This window comes from Ruditapes philippinarum, unplaced genomic scaffold, assembly GCF_026571515.1.
Source record: "Ruditapes philippinarum isolate M1 unplaced genomic scaffold, ASM2657151v2 ctg1904_1_1_1_1, whole genome shotgun sequence".
NCBI classification, from domain to species: Eukaryota; Metazoa; Mollusca; class Bivalvia; order Venerida; family Veneridae; genus Ruditapes; species Ruditapes philippinarum.
In genome coordinates, this window is record NW_026866098.1 from 103,669 (window position 1) to 128,046 (window position 24,378).

General features: G+C 31.5%; 2 protein-coding genes across 5 annotated transcripts in view; both read right to left on the minus strand.

The window, feature by feature from the left end:
• The window catches only part of LOC132731315 (brain-specific angiogenesis inhibitor 1-associated protein 2-like), a 42,681-nt gene extending 41,875 nt beyond the window's left edge, over positions 1-806 (minus strand). The window contains exons 1-2 of one of the 4 annotated variants that reach the window (XM_060717479.1): positions 580-806; positions 98-173 (exon numbers count right to left, since the gene is read on the minus strand). In XM_060717479.1, coding sequence (XP_060573462.1) covers positions 98-173; positions 580-630 — 127 coding nt within the window. In that variant the 5' untranslated portion in view covers positions 631-806. The remainder of the gene's footprint in view (positions 1-97; positions 174-579) is intronic. The other 3 variants (XM_060717480.1, XM_060717481.1, XM_060717482.1) reach the window with 3 other exon arrangements.
• Positions 807-3,424: 2,618 nt separating this feature from the next.
• On the minus strand, positions 3,425-22,673 carry LOC132731303 (cell division cycle and apoptosis regulator protein 1-like). Its single transcript, XM_060717459.1, has 21 exons — positions 22,536-22,673; positions 22,010-22,072; positions 21,745-21,884; positions 19,968-20,179; positions 19,225-19,339; positions 18,955-19,012; positions 18,443-18,728; positions 17,816-18,041; positions 17,000-17,280; positions 14,134-14,341; positions 13,410-13,496; positions 12,676-12,822; positions 10,297-10,359; positions 9,834-10,025; positions 9,435-9,566; positions 8,997-9,050; positions 8,648-8,726; positions 7,895-8,085; positions 7,058-7,193; positions 5,688-5,903; positions 3,425-5,412 (listed from the first exon to the last, which is right to left on the minus strand). Exons 2-21 carry the CDS (start codon positions 22,059-22,061, stop codon positions 5,129-5,131), a joined length of 3,159 nt encoding a protein of 1,052 aa, XP_060573442.1. The 5' UTR covers positions 22,062-22,072; positions 22,536-22,673; the 3' UTR covers positions 3,425-5,128.
• Between the last annotated feature and the right edge of the window lie 1,705 nt (positions 22,674-24,378).

The window sequence follows — 24,378 nt, forward strand, 5'->3', positions numbered from 1 at the left end:
AAAAATCTAGAAAAGACAGAATCCAGAGCTTGCTATCAGAAAGTGGAATGGTTAAAAAGAATGGTAAGATTTGATGAACTAAAGCCTTAGTACTAACCTTGCAATGCTTTATAATAAGCCTTGCCTGTCAACAGTATCTGTCTAACACCGGAGTTGAAATTTTCTATCAAATTCTGAAATATTCACATGTTTATAATAACATGTCCTAGTAATAAACTATAATAGTATATATATATTAAATTATATTTCCCCCTTTTATTGCACGGAACTTTTTATTAACAAATAGAAGTTAAAAGTATGTAAATTTGACATTCAATATCTTCAAGAACTTTTTTTTCATTCACAATTTTAGCCCAATGGTCAAACTACAAAATTAAATAATTATCAGATATTCTGAAATATTATGTATTAGATCTAATTAAATAATTTCAATTTTAAATATTACGAAACAGAAAACGATAACAGTTCATTTTTAATATACTATACGAAACATGTAAATATTGTGGTTTGAATACATTGTTCTTAAAATCGATTGTTAATATCGCGTAGATGAAGAATATTAAAATATAAAATGATTACCTTGTAAATTGCCTCCGTCAATTTATGTACATCGTCCGTATTACTTTTCATTTTGAATTAATTCCAATATTAACTTAGTTCCTTAAATCCACATTTATTTGCGTGTTATTTGCGCGTCCGTCATCTGTGAAGTTTAACATCAAACAACGAATGTTCGTGTGCTAACTTTATCTGCCAGATTACAGGTGTGATTACCCGCCATACGTCACAGGGATGTGAGACATTCAGTTACTTCCCTTTTACCTGTATATCGCTAAACTGCGTCGGATTTCTGAACTCGATAATGCCCCTTGTTTTATTGATCAATGCAGACGACGAATTGAAATGGGTGTGGTATGTCAATATCGTCGCTTTTCGAAGTAAAACTTTAGAATACTTACAACTATTTATTTCAGATCTTACCGGAGTCAAGTACTTAAGACTATTGGGAATGAGGTTAGAATGTAACTATGGTAACACAGTTTGTGTTTATTTAGTAAAGAGCTTAATTACACGAATTACTTAGTTCTGTGTCACTTGCAGTAGATATCAAATTTGAAACATTGTCATTAACTCACTAGCATATATTTAACTATGTGTCGATATATGTGCACATATACCTAATTGGCTAGCTCTATGCAAATTCTTCTTAGATTTAATTCAAACCTTATCATAGTTCCATTATCCAAGAATTTCATCCCTTCACTTAAGATAATAGGAACAAACGTAGCCGCAGAATATGCGAAAAGTTAGTAACAAGTGATTTGGAATAGAGGGCTAGTTGAAGGTAATAAGTTTCCATCTAAGCAAGTGAAGTTTGATGAGTCTAATAAATTGTTTGCTTATAATAATAAAGATGGCACATGGATGGTAAGAAGGAAGCTGATTATGTGACCAAACATTTGGAGGCAGAAACAACTAAAATTTAAATTTAATTTTCCTGAAAATAGGACTAGCTAGGTCTTTTCACAGTCACAAAAATCCATTCAATAAACATCGCAAATGAGTTTTCTACATCATGTACAGAAATGAAATGTCTAAACAGGGTTGTGAGTGCGAGAGAGTTCAAAATTCTTTGATGGTGGAATAGTTAGCAAAATGTGTGAAGCACATGGTAAAAACTTGATTAATAAGAATTTATGTTTGATAATACAAATAATGATTTAGTTTTCTTCCAGTAATAAACTGTTGTGTTTTAAAACTGTCCTGAAATTCATCAGATAGACCATAGCCTAATTTGACTAAAAAAAGTGGTCATGGTGATAAAATTGAACATTGCCAGGTTAGGGAATAAATTATTCCAAGAAATAAGAATTATCTGTAGTGATCTCAGATGTGTAGTTGGTGTTGAATCCTTACCTTGATGTGGATTTACAATACCTGCATAGCAATGAAAGTAATTTATGTACATCGTCCGTATTACTTTTCATTTTTAATTAATTCTAGATATTCCAGCATGCTTTCACCATCTAACACCGTGGGTAAGCAACTTTGGTCACGTGACCACAAGTCAACGTAAATGGCCAAAAAAGCTCGGCGCAGGAAAGTTTTTAGTGACGAGCCGATTTAAATTACCGACATGCGTATCGTTTATTAAGTTATTATCAACACTTTTACACAATAATGTGTACGTTGTCATCGACAAATTGTAAATATTGTTTGAATGTTCTCATAAAATACAAAACGTTAGACGACACCAAATGCATTTTTTTAAAGCATCGGAAATGCCGCGGTCGGTAGGCTATGTAGCATAGTTTAAATCGGCTCGATAGAAAAACAATCACTAAAACTTACCTCAGCCGAGCTATTTTGGTCGTGTACGTTGACTTTTGTGGTCACGTGACCAAAGTTGCTTACCCGCGGAACTGTTCAAATTTTAGCTATCAATTTCCCATACATTTTCTGTTCTCATTTTTAAAGCCTGCTAATTGATCATTACTCCAATGGTCACTGGATGTATTGTTCGATTTGCTCTGTAAGGCTTTCTTTAGGGATTCTTATTTTCTCTATTTTATCGTCACATCAGCGTTGTTTGTGCCGTGTGGCGGCTGTAAAATGTCGCTCCGTACATTCAATCAGAGATGTAATATTTCCTATCCTTAAAGATCGTTCAGCACGACATTATTGTTGTGCTTGTGGTAATTTAGTTCTTTCTATTCGGTTATTTTCTTCTTGAGTGGTTCCAGTATTCCTCACTTGAATACTGTTGGATCACCCTAAGGATATGCGGTCTGCTTTTTAAATTGTCTTTTGACGTCTTATCTGTGATATGCAGGTTTCATAACCTCTGATCCCCTTCCAAAATTCCATTTCATTTAGTTCCGCCCATTGTTTTCTCGTTTAGGGCAAACGCATATTTTTTTACTTGGGGACCATATGCCGCTTTTCATGGAATGGCACTTACGTGTCACATTGAAGGTTCCATGATAACCGTCATATGACCACATCTGCGGATGTTTTAAAATTAAAAATTGCACCAGTTCATGTTAAATTCTGCTTAAGCCGGTGCTAGAGGGCGTGGACAGTAGTTTGAATTTGACAGTACCGTCCATGAACAGGGTCAATCAAACCGAGCCTGCAACATTTTCAATTTTGCCCTGTTGGGCTTTCTTTAGGGATTCTTATTTTCTCGATTTAAATACGAGTCTTCTTCATTTGACTTTAACTTGACATTATATACTAGTATGTGTGTTTAATATTCTGAATGTTTTAATTCACTATCTTTTGTTTTCACACAATTCATTTAAAAGATCAACATTCATTTAATGTCCTTAGGACAATGGTGTCCATATCAGCATAAAACTGCATGAATGTAAAATTGTTTGATTTACATTTTCTATTTACTCAAATACAAACAAGACTATAGTTAATAATGTAATTTGTGTAGTTTTTATTTAGTTTGAGCAAAAATTACTACATAGCATCTTGATACAAGAGTAGTGCTAAATCATGTTTTATATGACATGTTTTACGTAAATGTCACTTAATTTTTTTTCCTGATTAAGTATTACAACCTTTATTGCAAGTCCCTGCCTAATTTCAGGCAATGTGGTAATTGCAGGTAGAACAATCATGGTAACATCATAGATTTCCCATTTGAAAATAAAGTACCTTAGCAGTGATTGTTTCCATGCATCCTTACCCTTCTTTACTATGGAGACATCATATGCATGAACATATATGTATAATGGCTCTGCTCATATTAAATGAGAAATACGTTTCAATTTTAACTAAGAACAGTAAAAATTCTGCTGCATTTTATACATTCTAGAACAATTCAACAAAGTTTAGTTTAACCTAAGAACATAGGGCATAACATGTTCCAGCTTACTAGTAATCCATGACATCTATTCTAGTACAGAAGCATAAATAATAAGTAAAACATTTTATAAATTTTTGTTTTTATTTTTACTACTCTTTCTTTCTTAACTCCCTTATACATGAATTGTAAGAGAAAGAGACATAAAAATTGTCAGCTAAATCATGAAATTGTTCCAAACAAGCATAAAATACATGTGTATCATACATATTTGTATTCAAAAAGAAATATTACATTAATTTAACCTTAAACCTGTTGAATTTCTGTCTATTATATCAAGATGAAAATTAAAAGTTAGCCAACATTATAGAGCCTTGTAGGACTACATGGATTGCCTGGCTCTATACTAGTGGCTAATACTCAATGGTTTCAGCACAGTAAGAGTTAAAAGAACAATGACAGACATCAATACAGTAGGAATTAAAAACCACTATACATTTAATATACATATATTTAAGGTGAAATATGTGCTAGATGCCACATGAGAAAATAATAGTGGTTAGTAGTTATACTGGATATTTTTTAAACAATATTGAAAAATCTGTCTCAAAGAAAGTATCATTGGATATGCCATTTTTGTGTAGAGTATAACAGTACATGGACAATTCTCTGATAAAAATTCAATCCCCACAACACTATGTCTTAATTTCCCAACCCTAAACACCACTTTAATGCTCACTCAATAAAGAAGTGGCAGTGAAATAAATTGGCACTGTGAGATTATAATCTGATGGCCTTTTAATTATAATATGATACAATAAAATTGCAATAAAAGCAGGTTGGTACATCTAAATACATTGTATTGGAATGATAACTTTCCTGGCTGTAACAAGCTTCATAACATTTGCAAAAACATAAGCATTAACTTATATAACCCCTAAACTGTATCAAAGCAACAAATAAACACCTTCAACTATCCCAAAAGTACAGAAATCCTTATGGTGATATGTTGTGTTACAAACTTTTCAATGAAACTATATTCTACCTGTGGTAACACTGTACCCAATGTCACAAATTTACCTAAAATTACCAATAGAAATAATACATGGATTGTGTTTTCTCTCTATTTTGGAATTTTTATAATCAATTTTGAAAATAAACTGTGAAAATTCTTCCTGTACATTTCTTGATAAAGCTTTTACAGGCTCCTTATTACAGACACCTCATTTACAAACAGTTAAAACATAAAATCAATAATTGTACAAAAATCATGGTTTTCTCACATGAACACAAGTGGGTAAACAGTTATAACTAATGATCTGAACCATTTTCATGTGGTTCTTGTTTTATTGACCCTCCTTCTACTTTCTCCACTTTAATGCTTGCCATATCTCCAAGTGCTGTTGTCACTGTACTTGCCAAGTTAGATACAAACGTCTGCGTCTCCATCAACGCCGACAGATATTTACGGTTGTTTGATTCTGAGCTACTTGTGATTTTTGTTTGCACTGACAGTTCATGTTTCACTGATTTTAAGTCTGATGTCAGCTTAGCGCATGCCTCTTCTTTCTTCTTAAGTTCCTTCTTGACTTGATCTATAATGTAATAACATCACAATATTTTAATCTTACACAGGAGTGCGACAATGGTAAACTTTTTTAACAGTCTCAATTTTTCCAGCATAACAACCTTAGCAAATAAAATTGATGTCAAAAGATAGTATCTTATACTGTCCTTCAAAGTTCTGTTAAGATGATACAAAAGTGAAATATATTATATGATCAGTGTATAGATTTACTGCTAAACTTACGCACTGAATGTATATGCAGCATTACTACCTCATACATCATAAAACACATGTAATATTTACCTCTCTCATTCTCCACCTGTTGTACAAGCCTCTCTGTTTCTGCCATTGACTTTTCTCCTTTACTAAGTCTCTCTAACAGACTGTCTATATCTAACATGGCACCATTATACATCACCATACCTGACAGTGTCTCATTATCACTCTTAGATACCTTCCTCTTAACTGGTGTGTTAGTTGGTGTACCTTCATTCTTCTGATTCAACATACCATAGTTACCTTAATAAAACAAAATTTTATACAAAAATTTAATATCCACATATTATTTCAACTAATTATCAGTCAATTTCAGACTTTGCTAAATGCTCCAGACCATCATACATGACTGACAAAAATTACCTAGTTTCAATAAAAAATTGTTAAGTTTTAGTTCAGATGTTGGTTCTATTGCAACATATTCCACTTATTAGTAACTGAGCTTGATTAATGCAGAACACATTTTAATTGGACACAAGTGCTTCTTCTCAACAATCATCATTTTGTCCGCCCTATCATTTTCATGGGAGGGCTTTTGTCTGCCCTGTCATTTTTTGTCCATTTCCTGGGTAATTTAGATACTTTTAACCATTTTTAAAGTAGATAATGAATTTTTATGCAATATTTTCTTTTAATTTCTTCTTTCTAAGACTGAACAAATTAAGATTTTCCAGAGAAAGAGAAAAAGCTGATTCATTGCCAGAAATAAAGAAACAACAAATACAAATGTATAAAGTACTTTGATAAGAGTTTTAAATGCCTTATATACATGTACATCGTAGTAAGAAGACTTCATTACTTCATTAAAATGCTACTTTTATTATATATGTATGGGTTTAAATATTTTCAATATCTTAAAGATATACTATGCTCAATTTTCATATTAGAAAATATTGATAATTGCTACACAGTCTCTTTGTAAATATTAAATAAACATGTTTTGACTCCACACAAAGTAGATATGTTATGTTAACATCTCAAAACACTATAGGTGGTCATAATAAAAAAAGTCATTAAAAAACTTGCAGTTTTATAAGAAAAGGCCAACTTTTCTTGACCTGTAATAGGGAATGCAGCTTCCCATACATAGTTTAATCATTCATATATTCAAATAAGACACATTCAGTAAGAATTTTATAGATTTCAATAAATTTCTGTGATTGGAATATTTTACTCAAGAATGAGCATAGCATATCTTTAAAAGATTAAATAGAAAATTCCTAATCTAACCTTTCTTACTTTTTGTTGAAATTTTAATAATGGCACAAAGAAGTTAAATAATAGATTATAACAGCTATAGATAACAAGTTGAAGCAAAAATATGTGACACATTTGTCTTGGCCTTTCACACATAAAATAGTTGCCCCTTAGTCTTTAAACTTGAACAAAAATCATACCAAGGGCAAGTTTATCTAGGTCAACTTCCAGTTCTTTAGGTTCTAAAGTCTTCTCTTCATCCCCTATGGCCTCATCAGTTAGTTTACGATAGTTGAACGTATCTCTGGACACTACCTTAGTAATTAACTTCTTTACCTGAAATGTCAATATTTTAATTACATACTTCACTTGTAGATAATTCAGTAACATTTAGATAGATATCTAAGTCTATCAATTTGATCAATAAAAGTGTATATAAATTTCTCAAGATGAATTAGTATCAGAATTCATCCTCATAAATTTTAAACAAGAGCACTGCAAAGGCAGGGCAGTAAACTCCAAATGTAAACTTGTTTGCGTAATGAAAAAAACTTTCAATTTGGGTAGAGACTCAATAAAGGAAATTGTCTGAAAATTTTTCTTAATTATCCTTATGATACTATATGAATTACAAAAAAAAAAACTGTCACTAGGACAATGCAGTTGATTATTCTCATGGTTTAATAGTAAAACAAAGAGCCTGGATAATGTAAGTTATATCAAAGATGAAGATTTCATCCACTTATGTATCTTGGATAGTCACCAAGATATTTTTTCAGTTCACAACAGGTGAGAATTTGTTCAAAATCAAGGCCAGTGTTATAACTCTTGGACAGTGATCTTCAATTATGAATCAGGGGACATCAATTAAAAGAATTTTAAGTGGTTTTTAAAGATACATTCTGGACAAACTTTCATTAGAAATTTTTAATATCAAGGCCATGAATCAGTCAAAGTCTATGGCAGAGTTATAGACCTTTGGCAGCGATATCTGTCTATAATGACATGACATGATTTTGTTACAGAGCTTGACTTACCTGGGCTCTAGATAGAGACAGTCCAATAGCGTGCATGATTTCTTCCATATCTTTATCAAGTATATACCCACAATGGTTTTGGTCAAAATATATACAAGCAAGTAAGAGATCTGGTTTTACTGTGAGGTATTTACGTTTCTCTTTTTTCTTCTCCTTTTCTTTATCATCTTTATCTTTCTTTTTATCATCTTCTACAAAATCAATCACAAAATATCTACATTGCAGTTGAGTTATAACATCCAAAAGAATAATAGCCTTATCTATAATATCAGCAGTTTAAACTTATAAATTCATCGTTTAATTTCTTATTTTGAAAAAGACAAGTAAAGTGGATTATGTTTGAACATCAATGGGTTAAAGTATATAAAGCATGCAGTTTACAAAAGTTTTTTTTTTAATTCAGAAAATGAATAATTCCAAAAGCTTGTATATAAGAAATATGTTGGTATATTTCTTGAAGTGCGAATGGCGCATGAAGGAAATAATTGCTAAATGGTTAAAACCCTACTTTTAACAGCATCATAAAATCTTGATCTGGAAAATTTAATTCTTTTTATGTACACTACTCATGACAATTAAATTACAGAAACATTTTATGTTACAACTCTTTCTATAATCAACTTTAAGATTATGGAGATTTATGGAAACAGCATAAGATTAATCTGTGCAGTCAGTTAAGAAAACAATATCATGTGCTTTATAAATCCATAAAAAAAACACCAAAAAAAAAACCAATAAATAAAAAGCCCTCACTTTTCTCGTCTTTATCTTCCCTCTTATCATCTTTCTTGTCTGGACTATCCTTCCCATCTTTCTTCTCTGTTTCCTCATCCTGTTAATTTATCATTATTTATTATATTATTATCATTGAACTTGATCTTTATATAGAAATGTCGCTGTTGATCAGTGATGTAATCAATGAATTACAATATATAAATTAACAAAAACCTTTTCAAAAACAATCATCTTGAAAGAAAAAAAATTAATTGCATTTTCATTATAAAATGCTACATTGCCTTTAATACATACATATGGTACATTGCAGAAAGACAGTGTTTCCTTAAAACACAAGTATTTCGAAACAATATTAAATTTATCTTACTTTTTTATCTCCGTCTTTCTTGTCATCTGTTTTCTTTTTCTTAGCAGCTGGCTCCTGTAGGTAAAGGATCAACTTTAATTCCAATAATTCAATCTTTATAATCTCATAATAACAATACCTCTAAAAAAAAAGTTTTTTTTTGTTTAGTTTTTTTTTTAAATCGGGTCTTATGTTTGTTCTTGTTTTCTTTAACCACAATGTCACAAGTTTACTTCATTCAAGTTTCAAAATCAGCATGTTGAAAATAAGTAGTTGCCTATTTCTTCATAAAAATTATAAAGCAGCGAAAGGTTCTACATATATAAATAATCATACATTACAATGAATGTAAAAAATAATTGAAAACTTTTTTTAAGAAATATGACTCAGTTTTAGAGACCTAATTGAGGAAAATAGGTTTCTTATTACGTAAAAAACAAATATGCAAGACTAACTTACATCCTCTTTTTTCTTATCTTTCTCTTTTTTCTCTTCTTTCGGTTTCTCGGGGGCAGCAGACAGACATTTATACATGGTGAAACCAAAATCTCTCATTAACATCTCATTGAACAACTCCGCAAATAACGACACCTGGTGAGTAGGTAAAATATGTCGAGACATGTTCAACGAAACTAATACAGTATTTGTAAATACATGGAAATATTTCATAAAACAATCAGTTTATCAAAAATCCTCTATAATGTAAATATATTGTATATAAAATGAAAAATATCATAAATACAAAGACATGAGAAATATCATAAAAACAAAGACCATCTTAAGTAAACAGAACTAAACATGGCTAGTAAGTGGCCAACAACTGTGTGATATTAGTATTATTTTAAACACAGGACTGACCTCAAATGAATGTTCTTTGTTATCCTCAGGCCTGTAATCTAACAGAACACTCAGTGACATGACAGAACAATCAAATTTGCCTCCCTTGGCCGAGGCATTAGGATAGACTAATATTGACTTTTTATCTGGTAAAGTATATCTTCTCTCCAAAGTTGCTTTTTTGCGTTCCTCTTCTTTCTTTTTCTCTTCTTCCTGGCAATACAGAAAACATCCTTAATTAGTATTTAATCTAATATTCTAATTTCGTAGAAATTTTGGTTTTTCTTATTATCTTTTTGTTCACTTTATGTGAAATTAATATTACAATGCAATTTTATTGGAATAATTTAAGATGCCTGTATGAATGAAACCATTAAAAAATTTACAAGTTATGAATTATACAGTGCAATAAAAAGTTGCAAATTTATAATGAAGAATGGACACAGAACAATTGTTTTAAGTTTCCTGCAATAATAAACCACACCTCCTTTTTCTTTTTTTCTTCATCTTCTTCAGTATCCATCTTTTCTTCTTCTTCTTTTGGTTCCTCTTGCTGAAATACATTATAATTTTTACATAGGCAAAGAAAATTGTCTTACCCTAGTAAAATAAGAAATTATCAATAGAAATGAAGTTATTCTTATAAATATATCTTATTATGTCATATCTAACATTTCCTAGTTACACTGTATCTCATAATAGTTTACTATTGTACTTATTAAAATTACTTCACCTTAGACAATACAGATCTGTTAACACATAGTATGTATAATATACTAAATTATCATATTTCTTACTACAATATGTGACACTATGTAAGCCTTTTACTTTATTGCAGAATAAAACATGTAAGGTAATCCAAACAAAGTTGCAATTGCCACAAAAACCCCCCAAAAAACACACATCATAAAACCTACAGGATCCTGAATTTAGCACATGACACAGAAATGCTGCTGACTATTTTACTTTCATTTAAATTTGAACTTAACCTTTCACAACACTATACATCTTATGATAGCAAATATTTCTATAAAGTACAAAACACTAAAATCCCTTTATGTAAGACAAAATCTGTACATCTCTAGTGACCTTGACTTTCCTTATAAAAAACAGACTTATAACATTTGTAACACTTAGCTCATAATGGTGAACATTTGTAATAGAATCCCTGGATTCATGATGACTAAATGGTCTTTATAACAGATGTGCAAAATAATAGCATGAATCAACTGAATCATCGAGTTCTTAAAGAAGGAAACAAATACATAACAAAAACAATCTGTTGTAGGAAACATAATACTATCATTACAGTAATTTACTGCCAATTTATGAGCTACCACCGACACAGTCTGTCAACTTTTTTTAGTGATGTGCGTGTCTTTCAGTGGGATTTGTAAAATATTGTTAGTTTAATGTAAATTAATACAAGTTTATGTTTTATTACAACATGTTTCAACATGACAATAGTCTTACTTTTTCCTCCTCAGCTTTAGTGGCAGCATTTTCCTCTTCTAGTTCCTGCTCTGTTTTAAGCTGTTTGGTTAATCTTGCTATCAACTGTGACTTTAATCCTTTAGAACTTAAATTTCTACACTCTAATTCCCTCCGTAAGTCAATTATCTAAAATATCAAATTTCAAACATTACTGCTTTCATTTCTTTTTGGGAAAATGAAAGTATAAGTCAAGGAAAAATCTATTTCCATCATTTTTTTAGAGTGCAGCATGGGTTTTGCAGATCGAACATTGAGCCCAGACTGTAGAAAATCCATCAAGAGGTATTGTCTGACATTTGACCTTCAAGGATGACCTTGACTGAGCAGGCATAAGGGTAGCATGGATTCTGCAAATGACCTTGTTCAAGTGGACATTTGAGCAAAGTTTGAAGAAAATCCTCTCAAGGTTGAAGGACTCCTTAGTCCTAGAGTGGACACGAAAAACCGACGGACGGCCGGACAGCCGGACGGACAAGCTGATTCCAGTATACCCCCCTTACAACTTTGTTGTGCGGGGGTATAATGAAGATTTTCTTTTAAAATATATAGTGTATCTTATTATGTCATATCAAATGTTTCTTAGTAATCTCATAATAGTTTACTATTGTACTTATTTAAATAACTTCACCTTAGACAATACAGATCTGTTAACACATAGTATGTATAATATACTAAATTATCATATTTCTTACTACAATATGTGACACTATGTAAGCCTTTTACTTTATTGCAGAATAAAACATGTAAGGTAATCCAAACAAAGTTGCAATTGCCACAAAAACCCCCCAAAAAACACACATCATAAAACCTACAGGATCCTGAATTTAGCACATGACACAGAAATGCTGCTGACTATTTTACTTTCATTTATAAATTTGAACTTAACCTTTCACAACACTATACATCTTATGATAGCAAATATTTCTATAAAGTACAAAACACTAAAATCCCTTTATGTAAGACAAAATCTGTACATCTCTAGTGACCTTGACTTTCCTTATAAAAAACAGACTTATAACATTTGTAACACTTAGCTCATAATGGTGAACATTTGTTATAGAACCCCTAGATTCATGATGACTAAATGGTCTTTATAACAGATGTGCAAAATAATAGCATGAATCAACTGATTCATCGAGTTCTTAAAGAAGGAAACAAATACATAACAAAAACAATCTGTTGTAGGAAACATAATACTATCATTACAGTAATTTACTGCCAATTTATGAGCTACCACCGACACAGTCTGTCAACTTTTTTTAGTGATGTGCGTGTCTTTCAGTGGGATTTGTAAAATATTGTTAGTTTAATGTAAATTAATACAAGTTATGTTTTATTACAACATGTTTCAACATGACAATAGTCTTACTTTTTCCTCCTCAGCTTTAGTGGCAGCATTTTCCTCTTCTAGTTCCTGCTCTGTTTTAAGCTGTTTGGTTAATCTTGCTATCAACTGTGACTTTAATCCTTTAGAACTTAAATTTCTACACTCTAATTCCCTCCGTAAGTCAATTATCTAAAATATCAAATTTCAAACATTACTGCTTTCATTTCTTTTTGGGAAAATGAAAGTATAAGTCAAGGAAAAATCTATTTCCATCATTTTTTTAGAGTGCAGCATGGGTTTTGCAGATCGAACATTGAGCCCAGACTGTAGAAAATCCATCAAGAGGTATTGTCTGACATTTGACCTTCAAGGATGACCTTGACTGAGCAGGCATAAGGGTAGCATGGATTCTGCAAATGACCTTGTTCAAGTGGACATTTGAGCAAAGTTTGAAGAAAATCCTCTCAAGGTTGAAGGACTCCTTAGTCCTAGAGTGGACACAAAATTTAATGAGAGACTGACTGACCAACTGATGGCTCTACTATCACAACAGAATATGGTCCACCACATTAATATGTTGTGAGTATAATAAACTTGTTTTGCATAACTGACAATACATATTATATATTCACATATCAAGTTTCTAAAGAGAGAAAATACCCTGCATGATCAAAATTAAATACAAATTATTTTCATGACAAAGATGTTTTGTAAAAATGGTGGTTATACAAATGTATGTGGAATATGATCAATATCTCAGTGAAATAAAAATTTACCTTCATAGACTTGGGATCCAGTTCAGAGAAGTGGGTGGGGTCTTTTTTCTCACCAAGTGCCTCATCCATACCTTCCTCATCCTCATCCTAAATAAAACAGTCAACAGACAAAATATTAATATTGCTTACAATGAAATGAAACTCATAAACAGTGTTAACATGATTATTAAACCTTTCTCTCTATGGCTGCTCAAATATTTTAAGATTAGAAGACAGAATGATGCAATTTAAGTTTCATCTCTGACTGGTACAAAAATTCACTGATCCATCACTGGGGATAAATATGGTGACTACACAGACTTAAAATATGTAGTACATCACTTTGGTATAAGATGATCATCTAACAGTAACACAAACATGTAGCTTATAATAAATCAAAACTAGGTGAATAAAGTACGCTAAATAGAAATCCCTCTACTACAATGCAAGTCCTTTCCCCTCATTTCCCAAGTCTGTTTTTCTGGCAGGCAATTTCTTTCGTACAGAAAGCAACAACAATAAAAAAAATAATAAAAAAGAGAAAAAAACTGGGGGAAAAAAGAGAAAAAAAAATGTCCATCATGATGGAAATGCACCAGCATTCCAAGACCGGGAAGCCTATCTCCACTTGATGAAATAGTTCATTGTTCAAATAATTTGAACCCCAAGGTTTGGTACTATCAAAGCTATTTGAAATAAAACAAAATGATTAAATTTTATGTTAAATATGGAGAATATGATCTGCCTGAGCATCCTCTTTGCCCTCCAGCTGTGCCAGTTTTTTCTGAAGTTGTTTTTTGTAAGCAAGCTGTAAAGTCTCCCATTCAAGGTGAGTAGGCTCGCAACTCCAAACATCTGGGAGGTAGATAACACTGGTCTCTACACGAGCTGCAACTAATTTGCCTTTGTGCGTCTCCTCGGGGCGAAGGTAACGCACCTCAGCTACACGATACCTGTTTAATTTGGGGATAAAAATATCTATATCAATAGATATGAAATGTGTGAAGCAAATTATAAATGTGATAATGATACTTGATGGTAATGATAAATGAATGATTCCTTACATGATTATATAGTAGCAGGACAAATTTTGAAGTAGAGAAATACATGAGATATAATCACTGTTCAAAAAGTTTGGTCACAAAGAGAAAAGAACATTTTTTATATAAAAAACTTTTTTTATTTTTAGATAAGCCCTTTGTTTTGTGAATAAATACCAGGAAGAACATATAGGGAAAGTTTTTTACAAGCTATCAAAATGGTATAGAAGTACAACAACCAATGATATGTGAATTCACATGCTTAAATTACCGTATGATATAAAAGTCTAGTAATATTCCCAAGTTCACAAGTACTTGTATAGACTTAACTGATGTCATACATACATCATGCTATTTTATTATCTGTTTCATAATGACAAATGCAAACAATGACAAAGTTATGTAAAATGGATTTAAACCATAGGTGCTAGTATCAAAAATAATTTTCTTCAATACTATTTTACTTTAGTAAAAACATTTTATTACTTTATCTGATACTTGCACCTGTGAACGTAATATTAATTCACTCTTCAAAATTTACTACAATAAAATTGTATGTTTATCTATGCTATTTATTACTTCTATATCTTTTCCCAAAAATTCACATTGCTGAAATAATTATTTTCTATCTATCTATTCAGCAACATATTTATCACCAATGCCTCTACTTGTTAAATCCCCACTTTCTAAAGGATCAGAATATACATTTACAAATAGCATTATTATTTACAAACATTTATACTGCTCCTATAAGAGAGGTTTAACAACTCAAAATATTGGAGATAAATTGTGTTACAGATAGATACTCAAAAATATCACAAACCATAGACTTCAAAAACCTAGTAAATGAAAGGTATTTGAATTGTAAAACAATAATCTGTGTCAAGTATTTCTGCAAAAAATGTATTAGTTTTTTTAGGTTACTAGGTATTGTAAACACCACTATCACTTTTTATGTAAATGCTCAATTTCAATCTGAAACTAGGGTAAAACTTACCACATAAAACATATTGTTTTATAAAATTACACTTTTAAATGTAAAAATGTTAATTTAGAATAAAATAATACACCATATATGACTAATCAATAACAAATAAGTCAATATGGTTTAGTACATGAATGGCTTAATGGCCTTTCTTTTATTTATACAGGTGTATGAGCAGTTACAGTAGATATTAGGTACTGAATATTGCATCATGTATAATAATTAAAGAAAGAAAAGGTAGACAAGTTATGTCATCCTATAGCATTAGCATAATTTGAAGCTGTTATATCTCCATTCCTTTACTCTAAAATAGGTATAGTGTAGGTGATTTCTATCGCATTTCTTGTTATTTTCAATTTCAATTTTGTCTTGTCATGCTGTGCCTAATCTCTAGCAAAATGTTGACAACATGCTAATTTACTTAAGACAGCTTCTTGTTGTACAGGCTTAGTGTCTAAACCTTTTTCAGCTATTTTGGGAAAAGACCCCTGATAAGAATTGGGAAAAAATATTCTGCATTTTGTGAAACTTGAGATATTTCAAAAAGTTAAACAAGAGCACAGCATGCAGTGTTTATGCTCTTCTCTTAAGTCAAAAGTTAAAAAAGGGGCATAACTCCAAAAATGCTTTCATAATTATGCCCCTTGTATTATAAGCAAATATTCCAAGTTTCATGTTTATACCATTTGAATAATGGCCTACATCAAAGACTTTGCACAACAACAACTATATTGACATGGCTGCAAGACTTTTTCTACTTAAAAACTTCTTACATATATGTTTTTAAGTTTTATAACATGTTTACTGTGATTATAAACATATCACTTCTTTAGTCGAAACAGTTCAATGTTTTTTAGAAGCTGAAACAGTTAGAAAATCAAATTGTCAGGAATTTTTTTTTTTTTAAATTGGGAATGAAAGAAAGAATATTTTGAATTAGGAATGGGGCCTTATACCAGCCCCTGGTAAAAGGGTGAGGATGCCCTGTGCATAGAATGAAAAACACTTTAACATGCTGTTCTAAGTAAATCTGTATGATGTCATCTTCTGATTAGCAACAATGCGCTACATAACAAGATGAAAGTGAACTAGGCCTGTTGTCTTTTTGTTAAAGACACCATGCTGCATGACAACAACAAAACTGACAGAAATCACCCTCCATAGTATAATGATAATGACAATGTAAAGAAAACATGCCATTTAGTTTTATCTCTATTAATTTAAAATATTATAATAAGTATAAAACTGAAATATTTCTAATAAATTATTGTTTCGGAAAAATATATCTATGGTAGATTCTAAATATTAGTCCTGCATTTTGTCAACAGGACAGTTCAGTCCCTGCTTGTCAATGCTGATTAACTGATTCATGTAGCCACTCCAACAGTATGATAGTATTTTATGTTTTTATTATCCTATATACCAGTTCCAAGCAGTACTTTACTTTAAATACAAAATATTGTCAATCTATTTAAGAACCTATTAAAACTTTAAAACCTTCAGTTAACAATTTCATGTTAATAACTCTAATGTCTAAATGAATTTAACATGAAGAAATAAAACAAGTGTGAAGGGAAATCACTCACCATTGTGTACATGAACTTAAATTAATTCCAGTCAAAGCCTTTGTTGTCCTGATAGCAGTTTTGATGAGCACCTTGGGGTCTTCCTGGGGATTGGCACCATCCAGTGAGGGAGACCAAGGCCCTCCTATAGCTATAGGTTCATTCTTTCCCTTTACTCCAACAAGAAAGTTGATGAGGCGTGTTGGGTGTACAAAGTTTTCCTGCGTGTTTTCTGGATCCTGAGACAGTGAGCATGACTTGTGGTATAACTCATCTAGACTTGGACTTGATATCAGCATCACCTAGTACAGTGAAATATCATTTTTATCAGTACATGTATAATGTAAGCAAACAATGAAAAGGAAAAAAGATTAAACATAACTCTTTTACTTTTGTTTGTTTGTTTGTTTTGGGTTTTACGTCACATCGACACAGTATAGGTCATATCGCGACGTTCCAGCTGTACTGGTGGAGGAAGACCTCAGGTGCCCTTCCGTGCATTATTTCAGGCACGAACGGGCACCCCGAGTAAAACCACCGACGTTCCGTAAGCTAGCTGGATAGCTTCCTCACATGAAAGAACCCACAGCGGTGAGTGGCAAGTGGTTTGAAGTCAACGACCTTAACTCTTTTACTTGCTATGAAGTATTTCTAAATGGTATGAAGAAATGAGACTTTTTGAGAAAACAAAAATTCATACTTTAATAATGAAAAAGAAAAGATGACATGTTGCTTAGTTATTAACTGTAATTTAACAAGATAATGATTAAGAATGCTATATTTACTATTTATTTAATCTCTTGGTCATGAGCTATTTCTAGTTAGTAGTTTGTTTACCTTGGCACTGTAAAGATGGTCTGCATCAGGCGGGTCTAGTACAGCTGTGTTTTGTCCAACTCTATCTATGTCTTTGTGCATCACATGGAATGTACATGCCTTCCCAAGCTGAAAAGGTCTGAGGAGAGGAAAGGCCTCGTGCCATGGGAATTCAGCATTGAAGAAATCACTAGGAATGTACATGTTGCTGTATCTTGATTTCAAGGACACAACACTTGCTTCTTTCCTGAAATATTAAAAAACTTTCATGTGATTTACATCTAGTTACATATGATTCGAACAGGTGAAACAGGTGAGTCAAGAAAAACTTCTGATAAGGTTCATACACTTTGAATTCTGCTTAATTAAAATTGGATGCTGGTCTGTCTCTGAACTGATTTTATAGAACTTTCAATATCATTGCTGGAGATCAAAACATTGAAAGAGCATTACCATTAATAAAACGCTTCTCCAGCTGTTAAACACATTATAGCAGTAAAATGCAGAAACTTTTTGCCACATACATAGCTTCTGAACTGGTTAAATTTAAATTCAACAAACTAAACATTTTAATGCTTTTCTACCCAACAAAACAAGACATGCTTAATAATTTTCTGGTCTAATCTAAAAAGTAGAGAATATTCTTACATTGTGAGTATTACTTTTGGAACTTGAACAACATATCTCGGAATAATTCTTGGTCTACGTCTCACTGGTGACCTTGACCTTCTAGATGATGATGGAGAACCTGATTTACGTGGTGACCTTGACCTTTTCCTCTTTTCTTTCTCTTCTGGTACATCTTTATCTTTCTCTTCAGATTTTCTACGTTCACGCCTTTCTCTTTCTTCTCGTCTACGTGTTCGTTCACGGTCACGTTCCCTGTCAAAACTCCTCCCACCGGATCTATTTCTGTCACCTCGACTTCCTCGACCTTTAAATTCAAATTTTGTATTGGTTAAATGGTTGATAATCTTTTTATTATTTTTTCAAACAGGATTTGTTTCCCAATTTACATATTTCCATTATATCTTTCTCATTGACTTTTCAGAGATTATACTGGATAAGTTCATGACATTAATACAAATTTTTGAATATTCATATATTTATAAAAAAATAAAATAAAGTAATATGATATTAGATAGTACAAAACATACTACCTGTAGCAGTGTCCATCAATGCTGGTGGTTTGCTTCCAGGTAAACTACCTCCTCCAGTCTGAAAAATATATAACTAGCATTAAAGACATCATCAAACTGTTTTATGTCATCACTAAACTTACTTTTCATGCAAAACTATTCCATATATACATATAATAACAAAATAATTCTAGATAATTTGAAATAAATATTGAAAGTTTAGTATTTGAGTTTTTGCTATCCTTTTTTATCATCTGATATATTTATCTTAACATTCTTATCTGTACTTACCTGATAATTCAGAACTTTCACACTGGTGGCGTTCCACTTGAAAGGCATATTAGCGTTGTATTGGGCCTCTACCAAAACTCTGTCTCCCACCTTTGGCATTTGACCTTTCACACACCTTTGCAGAAATAAAAGACCTATACCTGTTACTTTTTACTTATAATGTCCATTAAATTTGACAACTATAATGATGATTGATGCTTTAATTATTTTAGAAGTGTATGTAACTAAATATAGTGTACAACAGTGTTTAAGCATTAAACACTGGTATTTACATAATTACCAACCTGTTCTCTCAGTTCTTGGCTGCACATCAATTAGTAACAATTAATAGAAACTACTATATTTGTATAACAAGTTGTAATTGTGTATGGAAAAGCATATCATATTAAAATCTACATTATATTGTAAGAGCCTAAATATATGTTTAAGATGGATGGTAGATAACATGAATGACATTATGAAATGCATTAATGATTATGATTTACAGTCCAGAGCCTACAGATATAATTAAGACTATGTATTTTTACATTTATTCATAAAATTATATGATAATAATTTACTTGTTATGCATATATAATAAGTTGTTTACTATACAGGTTTGTTTCTTATATATATCTTGTTTAGAAGATATAATTCCTTATACTGGTTACAAAAACCACGGACATAGCACACAAAATGTATTGGCCTGACGTTTGCTACAACCTAGTTTCACTGTAATTACAATATATGAGCGCAAAGCTTACGTAGTTTGAAAAAAGACATCTTCATCAACAAAACCAAAGTTGTCATGTAGTTTTGTAACAGATCCTGTGAAGACTCGTTGTTTTGGTTGTGAAGCTTGTTGTTGTTGTGTTTTCAATGTTGGGTAACTGATAGCACCCATGTTTGCTGATGCTAGAGACGTTGGCATGGCAATACCTGGCTGAGGTAGCATTGCTGCTTGTTGCTGCATTGTCTAAAAAACATTCATAGCAAGGTCTGTGAAACACTCTTCACAATGTAACATAGTTACTTGAAATTATAAAACTGAACAATAGTGATCAAACAAAACTTGTTTCATCTTTATCAAAGTCTGCAGTACCCAATTTTAATTAGATACATCTACATTGAAGTCATTATACACAGGGCTCGAGCTAGTGGGCGATTCGGGCGAAATAGTCGCCGAATTCCGTCTGACTTCGCCGACATCCTACATGAAAGCGAAAATGAAGTCGCCCGATTTTATTGATCCATTATTGAAAATTACCAACAATATCTGTGAATAACATGTTGTGTGTGTTTGCTTTGTTTACCCTCGCCGCCGGAAAGAGGGACTGTCATGCATCTCAATCAGGCGAAATGTCATTAATCCGTTTGTTTGCCAACATGTCATAAAAGTCTAATTAGCAGACGCTCGAGGAACAATTAGACTCCGCCCACGGCGAGATTACCGATACGTGCGAGAAACCAATCGTAATTCACGTTTTAATCGAGGCGACATTATTTAACCAATCATTAAATCGCTAACATACAACTACCTGTAACAATTATTTATGATGGACGTATCAAACGTCAATTAAATTTTCACTATCGAATGATTGTCAGAATTAAGAGGACCGCTCGACATGTAACTGTAACGGTAATTGTAAATGAAAGTTATGATAGCCTTTTTTGTCGAGGAATTTAATTTGATAAAATTAACGGCGTATTACACTGTATTTATTACAAATGAAGTGAAATTAAAGATCGTTTCTTTCGTTATCTACTTTTATTTTCTTTCGTTATCTACTTTTATTTTCTTTACAACATAAGTGAATATGAATATAATGTCCGGCGCAAGCTTTTTAATAGTAAATCAGAAGGGAATAACTGTTAATCCACCCATGATATGATCCATGATAGGAATCAACTATGGCTTTTTTTATCTTCATTTAATAAATAATGCAATGGTTGCATTACATGATACTCATTCTTATTACTTGTTTCAAACTACTTTTAAACAGAGACATAGTTAACAATAGTTATAATAATAGCTATCTATATCTCTGTTTTAAATTAAAATTGAATATTCTGTTGTAACACAAATCCAATTCATTTAATAAGATATGTACAGTGAGTCAACATAATTGCAATAACATACAACAAACATCGATAAATGAATTTCCTCACTTCTCCCTAAAGTCTCCCCACTTCTCCCTAAATCAGCTGGAGGGAGAAGTGACTTCTCCCTAAATTTAGAACCTAGCTTGAGCCCTGATACATATACAAATGATACTAGGACATTTTTCAAAATTAAACAATCTAATTACATTTTAAAGAATACATGTTTACACGTCACAATCATGTCATATTTCATAACTTCAAAAATAATTTTAATAAGTTTCTGAGATATCACGGCAATTAAGAAATCATCTGGTTTAAATGATAACTGTTTGAACGTTAGTGCTTATAGACATTAGATTAAGGAATGCCGAGTGTTTCATCACATGAATAATTATTTCTGATAATGTCTCAGATATTAAAAATCATAAACAATATTACCTGTACCTGCATCGTGGCTGCGGCCATTTGTTGAGCTTGAAACTGTGACTGTAGATTTTGCTGGGCTGCTAAATTATATACTGCTTGGGTGGCAACTCCTGGAGTCAACATCTGCTGAGTCATACCCACACCTGAAAACTCTGAAAGTAGGTCATCCTGGTTGAACACAACAATGAACATATAAATGTTAAAAAACAAGATAGAAAAATCAAGTTTACAAAGGCCTTTCCTTATTTTCATAGTATTAAAATAAAATCAAACATACCTGTCCCAGTTCTAGCCCAAGGTGGATTCTTCCCTGCTCCAAACTGTGCCATCTTTTATTTCTCTGAAAGAATATGTTGCAGCAACAATAATGTTGTCTTCTCTTTTCCTAACAACTTTATTAAACTTTATTAAAGTTAAATAAAGAAGTAAGAAATGCTGATATGAACTTTGTTTTCAACATTCTCAGTGCTTGATAGTAAAACAAGCACCTGGATAATATAAAGATACTTTAAACGATTAAATGCTCAATTGCAGATATTTGGCATGTTGTTTTATGTCTGTAATAATGATAATATTGATATGAAATATATGGGTCGAAACGTCCGAAGGCCGAAACGTCATGTAAATTTGTACAAACGTGTTTCTTGTCCAGCATCCACAAGTTAATTATATAGGATAAAAATGGATACAAAGAGTCCACTTTAACAAAATATTTCGGTTCTAAAAATGGAGAGGATATCTACTCCAATTATCTGCCTCAAAATATTATAAATTTATCACCCATCAGAAAATAATTTCATTACCTGAACTCAAATAAATCAATATTAATTTATGCTATAAACGCATATAGTAAACAGTAGTACGAAACTTTGATAAAAGTACACATTTACAAAAAAACACGTAGGGTAAAGAAAAGAATTTATAATTTTGTCATACCAAAAATAAATGATAGCGAGGAAATTATGGTTTAACAACTTATTTTAAACGAAAATTAGATTGAAGACCACAATATTATTTCCTGCACCAAATATAAGCCAAAAATATCCCTAATATGTTGTAATGATTGACCTACAGTAAATTAATGGTCATATTTGCTTTACTGTTTACATAGTAATCAGATGAAAATAATAATTGGAAAAGTATGGGAAAGAGAATAGCTACTTACCGTGGACGACAATTACAAGATGAGACACGGAGCACAACATGTGTCACACAATTAACCTGAACACTAAATTCTAGACATCTGGACTAACCTGTACTGTTGACAAAATCTAGGGGACGCAGGGAACTTATAATTTAAAAAGCAAAAATTTATCTTTAAAACTTTGACAAGAAGTATACGACGTCTACAATTTTAAAACATGAATGGCATGTAAACTTATAAATGTCTCTGTTTAGTAAATTCGTTACTTACATTAATATATTTTCATTTATCAGCAAGAAAAACTCCCAAGTATTCTGCTAAAGTAAATAAAAAGTAAAAAATTTCCATGGTGCAAATCACCGTTCATGTTCCATTGGCTAGCACCAGCTTAAGCAGAATTCAAAATTTAAGAGTATTGCCAGTGGTACAAATACTTAAATATCATTGGAAACATTAATAACCATTGGCACCACTGGCTGACAATTTAATCTGAATGGACTTAATGTTTGTGTCATTAGGAATATAATGAACATTAAAATGGTACCAAATCATGTGAACTAGAGGAACCAATTTTCATTGTAATTTGTGTTGTTAGAAATATATTCTATCCTAAATTAAATTTGTTTATTTGCAAATCTACATTTCTTTTACATTTTGTAAATGTGCAATATTAGTTCAGTCTAATATGATCAATTAAAGTTAAAAGATTATCAACACTGCGCTAGTCTGGATGCGTTCAGAGAATTCCCAGTGGTACCGATGCTTAAATTAAATATATCAATGGTTATCATTGATATATTTAATAATTTTAAATCTAAAATAACTAATTATTTCGTGTAAACCGTGACATTTTTGAGCTGTTTTTTTGATTAGTCCGTTTATAATTAGATTATTCATTCTGGATCACTAGTCATTCGAGTTTTGTTGTCTAGATATCAAGTTTAAAAAAAATCATTTAAATGCGAATCTGCTGATATTTCCCTTAAATTCAGTCCTAAAAACAAACAATTACAGATAGTGTGATTATATTAGATTCAAAACGTGCAGTTAATGACTACCTGCCAAAACATAATTATTTTGGTGATCCGGATTTTTTAGTATTTCCTAAGAGTGATGATTTTGTAAAACTAGTTCTGGCAAAATGTAGAGGTGTTTTGATGTATAAAAAGACTATCTAGAGCAAATAAAGTACAACATAGACAGGTTAAAAAATATAGATAAATAAGTATTGTTATTTATATTATAATTTGGTAATTCATGTATGGCAAAAGCATGTTTTTTTGTGATACTGTTTTGACTATAGGTTGTAGATCATCTGCTCAGATTTGTCAGAGAGTTACTAATGCAATTGCATATTCAATGTATGATATTTATGATGGAAATGCCTAATTAAAATTATCTAGATGATCTGGCAAGTGTTAAGTGTTGAAAATTTAATGGATGCTTGGTTTGCGTATATTAATATTCTAGCTGTTTTATTACAGAAATATGGAATTGCAGAA

Bases quoted from the DNA above. Each gene is read 5' to 3' on its own strand.
- LOC132731303 (XM_060717459.1), bottom strand. From the start codon at position 22,061: ATGGCACAGTTTGGAGCAGGGAAGAATCCACCTTGGGCTAGAACTGGG. The intron at 17,281-17,815 runs GTAAACAAACTA...TCACTGTACTAG, and splicing joins ACCATCTTTACAGTGCCAAG to GTGATGCTGATATCAAGTCC. The intron at 9,567-9,833 runs GTCAGTCCTGTG...CCTACTCACCAG, and splicing joins ACAAAGAACATTCATTTGAG to GTGTCGTTATTTGCGGAGTT.